Raw genomic sequence first — 18,736 nt, 5'->3', positions numbered from 1 at the left:
CGGCGCGGCCCCGCCGCCACCGCGCCCCCTGGCGGCCGCGCGGCGCGCTCCTGGCGGGAGGGGCCGCTGCCCCCGCCTGGCCCTGAGGGCTGCGACCGGCCCCGGCGCCTGGCCCTGAGGGCAGCGACCCGCACCGGCGCCTGGACCTGAGGGCTGCGACCGGCACCGGCGCCTGGACCTGAGGGCAGCGACCGGCACCGGCGCCTGGACGTGAGAGCTGCGACCGGCACCGGCGCCTGGACCTGAGGGCTGCGACCGGCACCGGCGCCTGGACCTGAGGGCAGCGACCGGCACCGGCGCCTGGACCTGAGGGCTGCGACCGGCACCGGCGCCTGGACGTGAGAGCTGCGACCGGCACCGGCGCCTGGACCTGAGGGCAGCGACCGGCACCGGCGCCTGGACGTGAGAGCTGCGACCGGCACCGGCGCCTGGACCTGAGGGCTGCGACCGGCACCGGCGCCTGGACCTGAGGGCAGCGACCGGCACCGGCGCCTGGACCTGAGGGCTGCGACCGGCACCGGCGCCTGGACGTGAGAGCTGCGACCGGCACCGGCGCCTGGACCTGAGGGCAGCGACCGGCACCGGCGCCTGGACCTGAGGGCAGCGACCCGCACCGGCGCCTGGACGTGAGAGCTGCGACCGGCACCGGCGCCTGGACCTGAGGGCAGCGACCGGCACCGGCGCCTGGACCTGAGGGCAGCGACCCGCACCGGCGCCTGGACGTGAGGGCTGCGACCCGCACCGGCGCCTGGACCTGAGGGCAGCGACCGGCACCGGCGCCTGGCCCTGAGGGCTGCGACCCGCACCGGCGCCTGGACGCGAGAGCTGCGACCGGCACCGGCTCCTGGCCCTGAGGGCTGCGACCGGCACCGGCGCCTGGACGCGAGGGCAGCGACCGGCACCAGCGCCTGGACGCGAGGGCAGCGACCCACACTGTCGCCTAGCTGTTAGGGCAGTGACCCACACCATTGCCTAGGCATGAAGGCAGTGACCCACACTGTCACTTAGCCGTTAGGGCAGGGACCCACACCGGCACCTAGACATGAAGGCAGCGACCCATACCATTGCCTAGCCTTTAGGGCAGTGACCCACACCATCGCTTAGCCATTAAGGCAGTGACCCACACCGTCACCTAGCCATGAAGGAAGGCGGTGTCCCACACTTCCAGTCCTCTGCAGCCCTGCTGCTGAGACGACTACTGAGCCATCGAGGAACAGGCAGGAGACGGTTGCCTGACGCTCCCTTGACAAGCAAGCAGGTAGGGAAGAGGCAGCAGACTAGCGGCAAGAGGACTTCTGGCTGAACGTTTTCCGTATCTATTGGCCGAAAAAAGCCACGAGCTATCTTTCCCTTTTATTATAGTAGAATGGCCTAAAGGAGTGCTACTGAGTACAGAGCTAGATTCTGAGCAACTGACTTTTGTTAAAATCATACAACAAAAAGCTTAGCCAGGACTATTAAAAAAGTGGATCTTGGGGGAGCCTGTTATATATATATTTTTTTATATTAGGCACAATTTAAAAACAAGAATGAATTCTTAGTGGAAGAGAAGTAGCAACTTTTCACCCTGCTAGGAAATGACGACACTGCTTTCCAAGAAGTGATCAAACAGGAAAGCTATCAGGAAGCGCAGAGGCATCATCCAGTCACAAGCCCGAGAACTACAAGCTATTGAGTTCAGATCCTGTTGGCTGAGCAGTTCTGAACAGCATTTGTGTCTCATGCCCAGGGACCATTTACCTTGTAATGACAACAGCAGTTCCAGATGCAGGCTGTCCACACTGGAGGTTCTCATGACTTACACTGAACAGCCACAAGCTAGTTTTGCATATTACAGTGCCATCAATTCACTTTAAATAAATCGCAACAGAATTTGCAAACTCCAGCAGCTGCCTCAAAGCAGTTGAGCCACGCCTGCAGTAGGAGGAACTTCCCGCAGGGAGGACAGCTGGAGGGGCAGAGGGGGGATCAGCACAGCCATCTCCATGTAAGCCATCCCCCCTTGTGAGGCCAACTCTCCAATCTCTCAAGACCCAAATTGCAGTAAGTACCTGCAACTCCCATTGAGTTCAGATTTCAGTAAAGCAGCACAACAGGCTAACCCTTCTCAAAGTGGAGGTGTAAACATGTTATCATGCATGTTCATCAGTAACACTAATTATTTTGAATGTTTTGGGATGTACCAGCTCAAACTGACCCTGATGTAAATCCACAGACTTCACTAAAATAGTACGTACTTCAGGAGGACTGCACTTGGCATGAGAAGTGAAGTAATATTACTATACTGAATCTCTAAACTAGAATGTGGTTGGAATTACTATGCTTGATTGTTTACCCTAGTTTATTTTGTTATTTCTGAATCGGATTGCATGATTTTATATAATAAAAGCATTCTGTATTTACAGCTTATCTGTCATGAGGCACTTGTAAATGAGACATGTAAATGAGAACACTACGTACTTTGTTTGGAGTTCAAAGCCTAAAAGGTAGATGTCAGTCATTACTTGGAAACCTCTGGGGAATTCTGTCTTCTCGCTCTCCTCACTCTTTAAACATCAAGCATCCCTGTGTTTGAAAACCAGCAATAACTGCAAAGCAGAGACACAAGCATAAATACAGTCTTCTCCTGATACTTTATGATTGATCATTCTATCAGCCTGAAAACATTTTCTGTGATCAACATACACTGCTGTACCAACAGCAATCAGTTAGGAACTTCAACACAAAAAATGCCATCAAACACAGAAGGTATAGAAGCGTGTCTCCCCTGAGAGGCAGCAGCAACCACCACCTTGAATTGCGCCTCTAAGAGAATTCAGTCATATGCACATATTTACCAACAGGTCTTTGACATATGTGAGAGCTTTTCACATGCTATCCATACAGTGATAACGATATGTGTCCAATAATGCCTCTTAGGGCATTAAATCCCTTGTTAGCACTTGTCAAAGCTCCACAATATCATTTGGCAGAAGTATATAGGCGCAGCACAAACCACTCCGCAGGACCCATCGCTGTGGGACTTCAAAGGAAGAAAGAATGGTCTGCACCAAAACAATAGAATGCCTTGGTTTTTAGTTTAGTGGCCTAATATTTTCCTCTCAGAAACACACACGCAGTGAGGAATAATGAGATTTACAACGTTGAACTTGATGACCTCACAGGACTATTTACAAATAAACCCCATCGCAGAGAGTTTGAAAACATCTCTCTCAGATATTCCTTGTTCCCTGTAAACACAACAAGTACAAAAATAAAAAAGCCTCTCCTTTTCTTCCCCCGGCAATACAATCCTTAGAACAATTAACATTACGGACTGTCAAAAGTGCTCAAACCAAAGTGACAAATGTAGTGAGTGGCAGGCAAGCCCAGCCCGACCCACCAGAACACTGCATGCTGGATTTGTCATGCAAATCCAAATGGAACCTGACATACTCTTTGTTCATTTTCCTTTCAAAAAATCTACTTTAAATGCCTCCCATGTGCCTTGTTTGGGAGCTGACACTCCAAATGCATCAGTGCAAATTAAGGGAGGGATCTATTACCAATAAAGACGTTGGGATATAGAGAGTTTCAAAAATCTTATTGGGAAGACTGGAGCAAGAACTGGTGCAGCTTGCATCTGTAGTGCTTACCCAATCAACTCTTGCTCCTGCTCTTAATGAAGTCTCTCTAAAAAAAATCCATCAATAGGTCCTTGAAGAAGTTCTGGCAAGCTGTCGCAGCCTAATGCTATAGGTTACAGTCTGCAAGAAATAGATATATTGCAAACAAGGAAGAATAACAGTGGTTTTGCTTTATTTTGATTCTAGTTTAAGGTTTAGCTGTATTAAAATGTATGAAGGTTAATGTGCATAAAGAAAATATTTAAATGATAAACTGATTTAGATACATCTATTTTATTTATTTCTACTGGTTCATTAGATGAGTGTATAAACAATTGCGTTTGTTCAGAAGATGCCACCAGATGTACAGTATATTACGATTAACTTAAACTGTACGAAGATGAACTTTCAAACAATGAGAGTGATGTCATGACCCAATGAAAATAATTGGGAAACTTCCACCGACTTTACCTGGCCCAGTGGTTCAGTCTTAGGAACACTTTTGTAGCAAAACCCTCAAAGGATTTACTGAGAATGTGGAGCTTTGGTTTTAGAAAACATATGAACAGATATGTAAGTAAAGCAGCTTGGAATTTACTCTCAAAAATAGACTAACCCAAACTTTGGACTACATTGAACTCCTCTACTTTTGTAATTAAAAACAATTTGCATGATCATTTAGTTGTGCATCTGCTAAAACTGACAGGCAATCAGCATAAACAGTGGTTCCAACACTGCATTTCAACTCTGAGCCTCCAAAAAATTACTGTAAGATTGTGCAATCGGTCAATTAGTCTGATCCATACCTGCATTAACACGGGTACCTATACCTGTCCTATACAAATGTTACTGATTCCATTGTGACAGATAAATGCTTGCCTGTTTCAATACAGTGCTTCACTCTGGCAGCTTGTTGGCTCTTACCCAGCAGCATCATATCTGAACGCTTCTCAGAATTCCACTCACTCACTTATCGCTTCAATTTTATCAGTAAAAATAAACACAAGAGCACTTTCATCAAATGCCTTAACAGAACTACTATCAGACAATTTAGCCTTACACAGTCTCTTAAAACAGAGCTTTACTTCCTTCTCTCCATTGGCTCTGAACCTGAACTTTTATGAATCAGATTTCCTCCTAGTCATTCTCAGACATTGTTTCTTCTCAGTTGCCCCAAGATAGGAACATCTATTGACAGGGAATTTTCAGTGAAGGGCAATTATGCCTCTGGAATTGTTTCCTTGCCAATTCATATCTGGTACTCAGTACATGATCCACCCGTTCATCTAGGGGCTTGAACGGTAGAGGCTATAAGTATTCCTTCTAATTTGATATTGTCATTTGGCGGGTTAGGAAGCAGTTGACCTTCTGTCTAAATGCAGTGGGGCAGTTATAACTACCAATGATCGTATTGACCAGTTGATAATTTGTAATCAGGTGGAATGCCAGTCACATTTCAACAATTTAAACTATATCAGTCATCTCCTACTTACTCCCAAATTGTCAACACCACGGAAGGCATTGCTTAGTGACCTTTAATTTAATATTATTTCTTGCACATACGTTTTTACTTAGGAGTGTCGCCAGAGCTCTGTGGAATAGAGTCTTGCTAATTTTAATTTACCTCACTAATCTGTCTAGGCGCTGAGAACAAGTAAAACTGTGGCCTGGCCTTGGGTTGCCCAGTCATATCCTAAGTAACAATACCAGTGGAGACAGAACTTCCTCAGATCAAAGCCTTGTATGGTTTAAATCCAAAAATGCATCAGTATCGATTAAACTGGAATGCCAAAGAGCATAAACTGCATCAGAGAGAGATTTGTTTCTCCTTCCAAAAAGTGGAAAAAGGAGTAGTGTTTCATAATTCTCGGTCACAGTTTGTCTCCTGTTGTGTTTCTCACCTCTTTCCAAGGAGCTTTGGTTTGTTTGGTAGAAGTCCTTTGACCACAGTCATGGCAACAGGCATGTGGTAACGAGTAAAACTACTGCTGGAAGTATGGATAATTCAGATTATAGTGTGCAGAATCATACACCCCAAGCAGCACTTCGAAAACAAAGTAAATACTTGTTAATGCCTTCTGAAGCAACATCTAGCACACAAAACCTCAGAAAACATGTTAACTTTCCCATGAAATGTTTGGATAAGCTTTCACGTGCATGCATTTTGTACAGCTGGCAAACTGGGAAACATTAGAACAGTTTCTGCCCTGATCTTCTCATTTAAGTCACTGCTGATAATAAAATTAAAAAATTCCCACCGCATTAACCTGTATGCTGCTTAGTCACAAAAGAAAGAATTTTGATCCTTGAGTGTTAAATCTTCTCCTTTACTTAAAGCTAAAATTAATTTATCTTTTGACTAATTAGAGGTTTCATTTTTACTATCTATTGACATATTCTTTGATCCTTTTTTTTTTTTTTGATTGATTGACGCTTTCATTCCTGCACTGCCAAAAGACCTTTTGGTGAGAAACTTCTATTCACATCTGTAACTGACTTAATTCTCACATCTTCCCAGCGGTTTCTCTTTGATCTCTGCCTTTCTGAGTTTAATCATTAAGTTTGCATCAAAAGCCTCAGTTTTTCAGTTGCTGTATCTTCACGGTTTCCGCGACTCAATTAAGAGAATACAATTCCTGAATGCTCACTTACAATTATGGTAGGACAGTTTTGTAGTAAGTACCACACATAGTGAACCTTTAAAATTACAGTATGAACTACCATGATTCCTATTCCCTTTTCCTGTGCTAAATAACGTTCATACGTCACGATTTGGCATGAGTTTTTGCTGTGTACTTTGTTGAAGTCATACATAAAACTTTATAATTCTTTCTTCTTAATTTAGCATATACAGGAGATCTATAGATTTTCTATTAAAAAGGCAAAAATCTCTGGATTAAGATCCTAAAAGCATACATTTTTTCTTTTTTGAAGTTCAGGTTAAAAAAAGCAACGCCTTGGTTAAGCCATGACAGCAATCTGCAATCGCTCCAAGGCTACAGGGATGAGAATTTTTATCTACCTCACCTCAAGCAGCTTGTTCAAACAATTACAACTTTGATTAAGAAACTCAAACTGAAGGGCTCAGATCAAGTTTAACAAAGACAGGTCAGCTTAAGGTCTGTTCTAAGCGCTGTGGGAGTTGAACTGAGCAAGGGCATTCCTTCTTCTGCACAGAGCCTCCACAAGTCCTTTTCCTGCCTATGGAGTCTTCGGTGGCACATGAAAATTATTCAGATTTTAAGAGAGCTGAATAACACTACCTCATTTTCTTTTTACAGGACACTTACTTCTGATTTTGATAAGAGCTTATATGAAAAAGGATCTTGTTTTAGACTTTTCTTCACAACTAAGTGGATGTTATGCTGGACTGATTATGTTTACATTATAAACCTTTTTTTTTAATTCACTGTGGGAAATGTATTTTTCTATGATGAATGCTGTTACTATTAGTAGATATCTGGGCTTACAGATGAATCATCTTAACAGATATGCTACCTTTCTAGAGCTAATTAATATATTGGGCCTGCGCTTTTCATAATGCTTTTGAAACAATTCTGGTATTTTTAATCCCCTATCTAGACACTAAAGACAAACAATACCAATAAAAGCCACCGAGCAGAAATAAATCATTAACTGAAGATCAGGAAATACATTTCACTGTAGAAAAGTCAGAAAAGATGTATCAAAATATCACTAAGAGAACTCCAAGAAACAACTCCAGAGCAGTGGCACAGATTTCTACTGAGCAATAATGACTAAGTAATAATTATCACTTATTCACCGCATGAATTCAGAAGAAAAGTGATTCAGCAATGCAAAACACACTGTGCATTCACCTTTCACTCCCTACAATGAGTCAGACACGTAAGCAACCTGCTCACCGAAAGCTGTGCATTACGGGTGCATTAAGATTCCCTGAGGGCCAGGTTCCTTGAGCACTGCTCCTGAAACACATTTGAACAGCTCTGCACAAAAGCAGTCCCCAGCCAAATACATGAATGAGAATCACAAGTGGCTGCTCTGTGTCAATCTTCCACACATACTGCACTCATAGCCACGCATCAAAACTCTTGGACTGCTATGGAAGATCTTAGCTCTTCCCCTTGCCATGCTTCAGGACAGTTGTTCCCTTACAGTGGAGTTCATTTTCTGAGTTCTCTGCTTATAAAAATAGAGCAGCAGTAGACATTAACACGCAGAAAAGCACACTGAAACGGAGAGCTACCACCCCAACTGCAACATGATCCTGCCACCCGAAATATACCCAGTACTCTGCCCACCCACTCTCGCACTTCTACCCAGAAGGCTGTAGTGACTCCCTTTCTCGGGTTGCAATATTACGTAGCCTTTGTTTACAAGACTGGGAAAGCACAAAGTGGGAGTTGACTTTTGCTTTCCAAGTATGTAGGGAAGACCAGCTTATCTAATAATTTCCATGGCCCGTTGCTCCCATCCAAGTTGAATCTGAGCGAAATGAAGAAATGAAATGGGACCAGTGAGTCAACTGTGAGCAAGCAGTACATTCCTCTCTCTTTCCTCACATGACCTGAAGAATGAATTAATAACTACGGCAGATGAAATTATCTCCACATCTAATGAAGCTAGTTCACTTTAGTGGAAGACAGAGATGCCAGTGAAATGGATCTATATTTGGAGTAGAGTGATACAGCTGTAGGATCCATACCTTCATGGGTATGCATGCAGTATTTGTTTATGTTTGTCTTGGTTCCATAGCATATAATTCTATAGAATTACACTCACAGAACTTTCATTTAGTCTGAGCTCCAAGTATATGGGTATCGAATTTCCTCTTTAAACAAGGACTTCTCTTTTAAACATTTCTTTGCTGAGATGCAGAAATTTGGAGGACTGGAAGCTAGAAAGTTAAGTAAAGTAGCATGGTTATAGGAGCACAATAGGCAACCAAGGAAAACATGTAACTATGTAAGTCATAAAGTGGTATAAAATATACCTAAACGTTTTCATACACATCTGAAGGGGTAAAAATCACTGCACTTTAGTCTTTCAAGATGACAGGAATGTTGGGTATGTACAGATTGCAGTAAGGCTTGAGAAAAAGAGATTTAGAAGTAGCATATGTTTTCAATCAGCAGGAAAAAAAAAATCTCATCTTTTGGATATCAAATGTAAATCCCACTAACAGTATGTGAAAACAAGGATGAATTGGCCACCTTGAGCCATAAAAACCGTCATATCATAAAAACACCTCTGCCAACTATTTCTGCTTTCGCTACCAGGAATTTGTTCCAATGGCAACACAGGTTTGTGAATGATCGTTTCTTGCATTGATCATATTGAACTTCTTAAGCTGTTTTTTTTTTTTTTTTTTTGCATTATGTTAGGATATTTTTGCATTTATGGCAAACAAATACACTACTCGCAATCTTTTGGTTTTTTAATTTTTATGAGTTGGCATCAATTTTTAATAAGGTACACTATATTTCACTGCTTTTCTTTATTCAACTACTTTATTAGAAAACACATTTTCACTAGCTTCGCAGATACCCTGTCATCTGCTAAATGGGGTCATCATCTTTCTGTTACCTGCTATATAGTTAGAGGTAATTTTTTTTTAAACAATGCATCTGTAAAATCTATAGCCGTCTATATTACTAGGCAAGTCCATGATGTAACAGCCTCATGCTACAGCTCATTTCTTCCGAAGAAAGCATGATAAGTCCCTTTGTCTTTCAAAAAAACCCAATTGTTTTCTTTCTGTCCTAAATAAAGTTACTTCTGTTCTTTCATGCCATGTGCTCTTTCTAGCCACTCACACCATGAAGACCCAAATGTTTTGCTTCAGAGTTTTGCAGCATGCATCGGAATAGTACTCTACACTCTTTTATGTAGGTATGAACAGCCCAAGGCAGGAGGTCTAAAGAAACAAATGAAAAAACGAAGAAACTTTTTACAAATTAAGGAAAACATGTTAAAGCTATGGAAGCTTTAGTATTTGGCAGTCTGACCTATGTTTCCAGAGGGCCCATATGCACATATTTTGTGTTGTGATACTCTGCCCCGCTCAAGGCTAGAGGCGCATCCTTAGTTCCTCCATTCACAAGCCGATCTGACTCCAGCGCCAGAGATTAATTGCCTAATTATCTTCCTTACTCCCGTTTGGAAAGTTGCCCTCTGGCTCCTCCTCCTGGTTTTGAAATTTAGGAGGATGAGCCACCAGAAGTATCAGAGCCTCATAAACAGAAGGGAGGAAGCACTTAGGGATAGACTTTAGGCACTAAACAACTTCCAAGGACGAAACTGCAGCTATGCAATATTTAGGAGGCTCTCTCACACATATTGCAATATTTTTTACCTTTTGTCACTTGGCACAGGTTATCACTAACCTCAAGATCGACCTCTGATTGCTTGAAGATGCTCTTCATTTGACATGCGGTTGCTATTTATTCTACAAATCTTCAGAAGACTGGCAAATACCCAGTGCAACAGAAGTATCACCAGAAAGTCCCCTGGTATTAAGAGAACAGAAGGAAGCTACACGTAAAGTGTCTGTCCTCAGAAATGTACAGTGCATCAAACACTGCCACTGCCAGTAAGTAATTAAAGATAATGTTCAGCAACAATAAATGAGTGGGCAGCAAAGAAAATCAATAGGAAGCTGAAGAATCAGGAAACTGAAATACTAAGCACACAAATACTATGATGATAAGCAGAATAAAGCGTGTAAAAGGGTATTTTATAAATATCACTTTTTGCTTGGAAGGAAGGTGGGTGAAAAGGAGACAAGGAGGAACTTACAAAAATGTATAAAAATTAAGGTAGAAATAAATTATGGAAAAGACCGCATGGAAAGCGTCAACACCTGATAAAACTGGAAGCAAAGAAAGAAGAGTAATAAAAAAGGCACCACAGAAGAAAATATCTTCCCAAAACAAAAATCAAAGATGAAAAGTGCAGCAGAAAGAAAACTGGAGGAGATCTGAAAAATAAACATTTCAGAAATTAAATGATAAACATCATGGAATCATAAAAAAGTCACAAAATAAAGAGTAAAAACCTAAGAAAACAGTAACCAGTAACAATTTATTTGCCCAAATATATGTACACACACACACATATATACATATATATATAAGCACACACACATATATTTACCTCTTAAAATCCAGTAAGGTTAATAACAGACAAGTGAGACATCAGATTAGAAGTCCCCTCTGTTGACAGAGTAAGGCACATTTACAGCATGGTTGAGTTTGACAGGTAATTTTCCTCTTAATATTTATTATCGCTTTATTTTCCTTAACACTAGGAATTACAAGAGAAACATAGGGGGTACAGACCAAGCATCAGTTGCAGCTGTGTTTCACGCATGAACTGTTCTTACCCTACCTCGTACGATTGCTCTCAAAAAGTTTCTCAGAAGATAGCCAACAGAACCGGACAGCTGTCAAAACCTTCAATGCACGGAGCCGGCCACACCGCTGCTGAGGATTACTTTGACTCAATAAAGCCAGCGCTGAGCTCTCCCAGCGCGCAGCCGGGCTGCCTCACAGGACACCGCAGCTCCCCGAGCGCCCCGCAGGCCGGCCGCCGGGCCGGTGAGCTGCTGGCAGCCCTCGGCGGCACCTTTACCTCCCCGGTGACCCCGCGGGCCCTCGCGGAGGACACTGAGCGCCTCCCGGCAAGGGGAGAACACGACCTGAAACGTTTTACCTCAGACTGCAGGCCGCCCTGCCCCCACGGCACATTCCCCGTCCCGTCCTCTGAGGAAAGCTCACGGGCCGGGCTAAAGCTGGGGGACAAGCCAGGCCTCAGGTCCGATCCAGCACGGCCGTTTTTACCACAGAACCGGGGGCCGGCTGACAACCGGGGGCCGAGGCTGACAACCGGGGGCCGGCTGACAACCGGGGGCCGAGGCTGACAACCGGGGGCCGAGGCTGACAACCGGGGGCCGGCTGCCGCTCGCTCAACGAGCGGCGGCGGGCAGCGCCGAGGGGGCGGCTCCCCTCAGGCGAGCGGCACGCCGGCCCCCCGCAGGCGGACGCGGCCGGCGGTGGGCGCGGGGCCCCGCGGAGCGCGGCGCGGGGCGGACACGGGCGCGCAGGGGCGGGCGGGCGGCGCCAGGCGGAGGGCGGCCGGCCCTTCCCAGCATGCCCCGCGCCGGAGGGCGAGCGGCCCTTTCCCGCGAATTCAGTTCAAAGGAGGGGGAGGGGAGAAGCGCCAAGCGGTGAAGCGCACCGACCAACCAAACTCTTCCAGAACCATCCGTGCGTCACGCGGGGGCGGACCCCGCGCCGCCCAATGCGGCGGTGCGGCGCCATCCCCGGAGCCAATGAGCGAGCGGCGGAGGCGGGCGCGTCGCCGTCGTCGGGTTCGGCTGGCCGCGGCGCTGAGGAGAGCGGAGCGGAGGAGACTTAGAGGAGTTGGAGCTCGGTGCTTCCCCTCCCCCCTCCTCACCCCACCCGCCCCAGCCGCCCCCTCCCTCCCCGCTCGGTCTCCGTCCCGCCGCGGCCCCCTCCGGGCCAGGCCCATGGCTCCTCAGAAGCACGGTGGCGGCGCGGGGCCCAGCTCGGGCTCCGCCGGCGGCGCCGCCGCAGGAGGAGGAGGAGGAGGAGGCGGCAGCGGAGGCGGCGGCGGCGGCGGGGGGTTCGGGGGCTCGGCGGCGGCGGCGGCAGCGGCGGCGGCGGCGGCGGCTCCGGGCGGTAAATCCGGCGGCGCGGCGGGCGGCGGCGGCGGAGGAAGCGGCTACTCGGGCGGCTCCTCGGCCTCCTCGGCGGCGGCGGCAGCGGCGGCGGCGCTGCCCCCCGTGAAGAAGCCGAAGATGGAGCAGATCCAGGCCGACCACGAGCTCTTTCTTCAGGCCTTCGAGAGTGAGCAGCGGGCCGGGGGAGGAGGAGGAGGAGGAGGAAGTGGGGGGCCCGAGCCGGCGGGGCCGGCCGGGGCCGCCGCAGAAAGGGCGGGAGCCGCGGGAGGGGAGGGCCGCGGAGAGCGGGGGCTTCCGGGGGTAAACACGGCCGGGGGAGGAGGCAGCCGGGGCCGGCCGGGGGCGCGGGCGGAAGCGGGGCTCGGGCCGGCGTGCCCGAGGGTGGCGAGAGGCCCCCGGGGCGGGTGCGCGTCTCCGATCAGCCGCTGAACTTGGTTCCTCGCTAGCAGTTGCCGTCAGGCTCGCAGGGCCGCTGGGCTCCCTCCCCGCCTCTCGGCAGGGGGAGGTGGGCGAGAGGCGGCTCTCGCCGCTCCTTGCCCGCTGCCTTTCCAGTGCCCCTTTAGGGGAAGGGGGCGATTATCGCTTCGCTCCGCTTCGTTCTTCTTTGTCTGGCATGGTTGTCCCCTACTTTGAGGTTTCATATTGGAAAGTGACCTTTGCGACCCATCCGTCGCCCTGTGGGAGTCCCAGATAGGAGAATCCCCCTCCCACCACCACCCTGGATGCACCAGAAAGTTGTTCACGGAAACCTGGTTCAAAAGCACAGAGCAGTAATAAACTCACGTTGTATTAAGAGGTTCCTGTGCAGGGGATAGGGTCTGAAGGAAATGTTGAATGCCTTTCTAAATACACGGTCTGGTTCTGGGACTGGTGCTGTCACTGCCTGCACTCGTTCGCTGTAGACAGCGGTAGCGTTGATAACACGCTGGAGTTTTTGGTGGCGAGTCAAATCTTTAATAACGTCACCTTTCTTGAATCTTAGCCCTGTTAACGCAGCTATATGATCAATAAATACCTTTTGGCAAATAGGTCAAGTAATAAACGGGACCTTTAAGAGGTTTGCTCAGTGCTGAAGTGTTCTGTGTTAGAGATGGCGGGGGGGGGGGGGGGATTCTCCTCCCCCTGCCCCCTCTGTGCAGGTAATGGTCAGGAAAAAGTTACAGTGTAAATGCATCACAATGTGCTAACTTTGTAGTGTGATTATTGTGAGAAAAGGGCAATGAGTAAAATACTGGGTTAAGAAATTCTAACACATGTAAAATTGAATCACATTCTTCTTGAATGTTTTTGTCCCTTTTCAAGGTCATACGCTAGAAAAGAGATAAAAATGTATTTTATTTTTTTCCTGAGTAACATGAACACGTGAAGCATAGGTCTATCTGCAGGTAAAACAGTTTATTATAGAATTTTCCTGCTCAGGAAAGCTAAAGTTGAAGCAGCAGTACACTGTCTTTACGTTCTTAAGGGCGCAATGTGTAATTTAATAAATGTTTTCATATGATTCTAAAGTACGAGTATGTCATGGTTTTTTGCAGACTAAACAATCTGAAATGTTGCTTTACAAGTTGTGACTACTTAGTATTTTCATTTTTTATCAAAGTGCACGTCTTCCTTAATTTCTTTCTTTTTATCTTGATTTCAAATGTACAGATTTTATTGTGATTGTAGTTCTAATTCACCTTAAGCAGGATTTTGCTTTTTTCAACAGACTTTTTAATGACTAAGATCACTTATGATTTATTTCTCTTTAATAATAAGACACTTCCCTACTAATATATTCTTAGGGAGGTTATATTTCTAAATGTAGAGATAAGACTGAATTGTAGCTTTAAAAGAGATGAAGGATTTTAAAATGCTGTCTTTGTTCAATTCTGACTACAGAATTCCATAAATAACAACATGGTGTCCAGTTATTTTAAATAAGTGCTTTACAGGAATATAAAAATAAACTGTTATACTTCTTACAAAATCAATGATTGGTTATTTTCTTTATGGGGAAAGATGAGATGGTGCTGACAGCCTTAGTATGGGCACTCAGGCATTCTCCATTCTCTCTATCTCCTGCTCTTCCCTGGTGTGTTTTATCAAGTCTTTCCTAACCCTCTTGCTGACATTACCTAATTAGGCTGACTCTTGTTCAGTTTAAGCATAGTATATTTCTGTTTAGAATATAATTCTTTGCAGATAGAGCCTGACCTAGACCTCACCTTTTTTGTACGGATTTGACTTGATTGGCTAAAACTAAACTGAAGATCCTCTTTTCTGTAGACAAGTCTTGCTCTTTTGAAGTTTGGTTATTATACCTGTTTCAAATGATGCTACCCTTTCGTGTTAGTATTGAGCATGGATCTGTTATCCTCCATCAGTTTGCACTTTGGAGCAGTAGTTAATTTACCACAATAAATTGATCCTATGAGTAGGAAAGGTTTGGAATATGACTTTCCTAGCTTAAAATGATCTGTAATGTGTCATAGGTATTGACACTCCCTCGTGTTGTCTTGGTATCTTGTGTTCGCCAGTGACCTTGGTGTTTTCCAGGAGGGTAAAACAATCGGATAAAAATTGTCCGACTATATACATTTAGTATACTATTTTAGTATCATATCAGACACATTGTTCATTAATGAAGAAAACTTATCTGTTCAACAGTAAATTGTAGTATGTTGAGCTTTTTTCCTGCCTTTTAATGACTCTAAGGCTCAAAGGAACATATGACAACATATTTTGATGGGGGAAAAAACAAGAACAGTCATACTGTCTGAATTATGATGCTGATTTACGGTGGCTTAAGAAATTGCTTGTGTAATACAGTAGGTGGAGTAACCTTTGACTTGTTAACTAAGGCTTACTTAGACATGATGTTTCACTTAAGCTATGACTTTGGTAGTTGTTTAAAAAAATAATAACATGTTAAAGTGGATACGTTTTCATCATTATAAGGCTCTCTTTCTGGAGGTGTAAGGTATATTAGATGACATGTGTTTCTTTCTCTCAGAACCAACACAGATATATAGATTTCTACGTACCCGGAATCTCATAGCAGTGAGTAACTATCTTTATCACTCCTTTACTTTGGGCTTGTAGGAAACTTTAAAGCATATTAACTTTTTTCATTTTTTTCTGCAGCCAATATTTTTGCACAGAACTCTCACTTACATGTCCCACAGAAACTCCCGAACAAATATCAAAAGGTAAAATTATTTTTTGAAGAGTAATCTTAAAATATTAGCTAAGTAGCAGAAATCAAAAAATAGTGGAAAGTGACCTGCTGTTTTCAGATGGTATGTAAAACATGAGTTTTTCTTTTGAAGAGCTTCAAAAATGCATACATGGCTTTCCAGTTATCTCTGAAACCTAGCAACTTGCTTCTGCATTGTTAAACGTGTGTATATCTTTAGGCTGGTAACTTATATTGCGAGTACTTGAATGTTTATAACTAGCTGCAGGATCCCAACCTAATTCTCCAAGTCTGCTTTCCTCTTGGGAGAAAACTTATTGGGAGGGGGAAAAAAGGGGCAGGGGCGGAGGAACAAAAAACCCAGAGGCCTACCTTCAGGGTTTATGAAATCAGTGGTGCTTTATCTTAATTATATGCAACGTTGTCATTTAAACTGTCACCTAACCACTTATTTTAAAAGAATTTTTATCAATTTTGTTAAATTGTCGTGGAAGGAACCAATATACTAATGCTATTTTCCATAAATATTTGAACAGCTGAAAAATGCAAGAGATTGGATTATAGCATTTTAAAAAATCCAGCAAATACTTTGTTTAAAAAGATTGCTTTGAACTGGATACATCTGAGAAATGGGCTTCAGTTTTGGCGTTGCTAAACAGTCATCCAACTCATCTGAGGGTGCGATAGCTACGTGTTAATAGACTGTAAAATACATGAATACTGTGAATTGAAAAGTGCTTGATATAAGTGTATGTAATTATTAATACAGTTTCAAAGTTCTTTCATTTTTTTCCCCCTCACACTGAAAATCATCCATTATACTTTTTTTTTTTCTTGGAGCTTAAAGACTTTTAAAATATTTTAACACTGAAGTTCTTATTGCTTGGAAACAGTTGCTGTAGGACTGAGATACTTAATCATGAACACTTAAGGGATAGCAATAAAATTTGATTATACAGACGATTAAAATTTAAAACTTACTTATATCCAAGGAAGATAACTTTTGTGTTATCTGTTGAGCAATAGAACTTGAACACCTATTTAAATTGAATAGGCTGTATTTGGCATTCTCACATCTCTTGGCTGTTGTTTAAGAGTAATGTTCTTGCCATTTTGGAATAAGGTATCATTAGTTATAAATCTTGCACCTGCTTTCTTCTTAAAATTGTACCAGTAATGTACAACTTCAGGTACTCTGCTTCTTGATATGTCCTGAATGTATCCTGATTTTTGATCTGATTTTTTTAACTTGAAGTTGCTGCTTATTTTTTCTCACAACAGTTACTAAAGTGAATTATATGTTTATTTTGAAACAGGGCAGAGCCAAATTTTAAGAAATAATGTTTAAAGCTTATTTATTTAATTTTTTTTGCAAGTCATCTAGGTATCTGGAACAACATATATAGACTTTTCAAAGCGTGAAACAGAAATATATTCCTGTTTATTATTTGCACTAAATTATAGTTGAATAATATGCATTTGTTCTTTTACCTGCGTCTTGTTCCGTTTCTTTGGATGTCTCCTGTAGTTGCTGGGAAACAACAAGTGGTACTTTGTATGTAAATTGTGTTGTCCATTGTTCCAAATTCCTGTTCCTCAGCTGCACAAGTAATTCTTAGTTTCTCTTTGAAACATATTGATTTTTACTAATGGCTGTAATACTGTGGTTTAGAACTATGATTTTATTTAGGTAGTGTTTTGATCCATAGCAGACAGATTAATGGTCGTTTCACTCACTAGTTTTCTGAAAATACTGGCTTATTGAAATCAATTTGGTAATTAGAACTAGGAAGAAGGAAGTAAAACATTTCAGTATACTTTCTTTACAAAAACACAGTAATGCAACAGAAATAAGCTAGTGTAGTTTCCTGGATGTTAGTTGCAGAAGAAAAATTGCTTTTACCAAGAAGGTATCCGTTGATGTTGGTCCATATGTGTTATACTGGGAAAATGTTTGTGATGACAAGATGCTTAAAATATAGAGAAATATTAATATGTAATAAGTTAATGGGTGTGTATCAACTTGGGCTAATAGTCTGTATTGTTTAAAAAAGAAAAAAGTTGGCAAGATTTTTTGAGAGGTATGTTTTGGTAAAGTGATCCTTGATGAGAATTGAAACAGGCTTTTGGCACGTGAGTCTTAGTGTTACTATCTGTTAGACCAAATGATGGAGTTGGAGAAAGATATTAATTCTGTTTACAAAACTGGCTTCCCATTAAGTGTTTGGATAAAATAATATTTTGTTTTATTCATTGGCAGAGTAATGGCGTGCTATGATGTGACTTTTAATACTTTTATTCCAGTCAGGCACAGTAATAATTAACAGAGTGGGTGGAGAAAGGAATGTGCAAGATGCATGTACTTGTAGCACCAGTAAATGCTGCTTGAAATCCTGGGTAGTAGGGATGGTTATTATAAAAACTCAGTTTTGTCTGTTATGACTGAATTGGGAATATGATGACATACAAATAGTGATGTAGTTTAGAGGAATTTCCATATTTTTATGTTCTTCTAAATTTAATGCAAATGCAACAAATTTGATTCACTGGGTTTTTATTTATTGGTTGCTATTTTTAGTTTTTCTGAACTATTTTAGGAGGACTTTTTCTCATCTTGACTGATCTGAATTTGACATTTGGAAAGGCTGCATCCTTGTTCTTTTTGGATCAACAATACTCACAAAAACTAAATATAAGCCATGTCAGCTATTAGCATACTGCATTAAAATTCGTTAAATCTTCCCCCTTCATCGAAACATGTCTTGTAGCTAGTTTCAAGCCAATATGCAAGGCCATGACAGAATTTTGCTCTAGAGCTATTTTTAAGCAATTCTCTAGTCTGAATAATAGCCCCAGGTTGTAAATTGGTAGGCTCACCCAGTAGCCTTCTAAAGATAAGTGTACTACTTGCTGTTTTGCAGAGCAGTAGCTAATTTTGGTAAGCTTAAGCAAGGTGCACGTAGAGACAACTTTTTTTTTTAATCTTAGAATCCAGAACTTCCAACAAGTTCCCTAATTTTTAACATCTCTTGCTCTAAAGCTGAGCATTGCAATTTTCATTTTCATAATCCCTTCTTTAGTGGAGGTGAGTCACTTCGTGAATCTGTCATCTTTATGAACCTTAGGCTGAGCAAAGCTTTGCATTGGCAATTGTTTACTACACAAAATATAGTTGTTCTCCTTGTTACCTGACTGTAACCCTGTACTTGGGTAGTGTTTCTTGTTCAGTGTTACTATTTAGCCATTGTGTGATTTGTAACCAAATCA

At 43.4% G+C, this 18,736-nt stretch overlaps 1 protein-coding gene and 1 long non-coding RNA gene across 2 annotated transcripts in view; one reads left to right on the top strand and one right to left on the bottom strand.

Moving 5' to 3' along the window:
* Positions 1–10,023: 10,023 nt before the first annotated feature.
* On the bottom strand, positions 10,024–11,380 carry LOC138061636 (uncharacterized). Its single transcript, XR_011135546.1, has 3 exons — positions 11,301–11,380; positions 10,977–11,068; positions 10,024–10,096 (listed from the first exon to the last, which is right to left on the bottom strand). It is a non-coding gene; the product is annotated as an uncharacterized lncRNA (long non-coding RNA).
* Positions 11,381–11,717: 337 nt separating this feature from the next.
* The window catches only part of SUZ12 (SUZ12 polycomb repressive complex 2 subunit), a 30,367-nt gene continuing 23,348 nt past the window's right edge, over positions 11,718–18,736 (top strand). Inside the window, 5 exon segments of the mRNA XM_068913937.1 lie at positions 11,718–11,981; positions 11,983–12,107; positions 12,110–12,457; positions 15,287–15,333; positions 15,418–15,482. Of these exon segments, the coding sequence (XP_068770038.1) occupies positions 11,920–11,981; positions 11,983–12,107; positions 12,110–12,457; positions 15,287–15,333; positions 15,418–15,482 (647 nt within the window). The 5' untranslated portion in view covers positions 11,718–11,919.

Source organism: Struthio camelus, chromosome 19 (assembly GCF_040807025.1).
Source record: "Struthio camelus isolate bStrCam1 chromosome 19, bStrCam1.hap1, whole genome shotgun sequence".
In the NCBI taxonomy this organism is placed as follows: Eukaryota; Metazoa; Chordata; class Aves; order Struthioniformes; family Struthionidae; genus Struthio; species Struthio camelus.
Note: the sequence above shows the minus strand (reverse complement) of the source record. Positions and strands in the feature narration are given on the sequence as shown.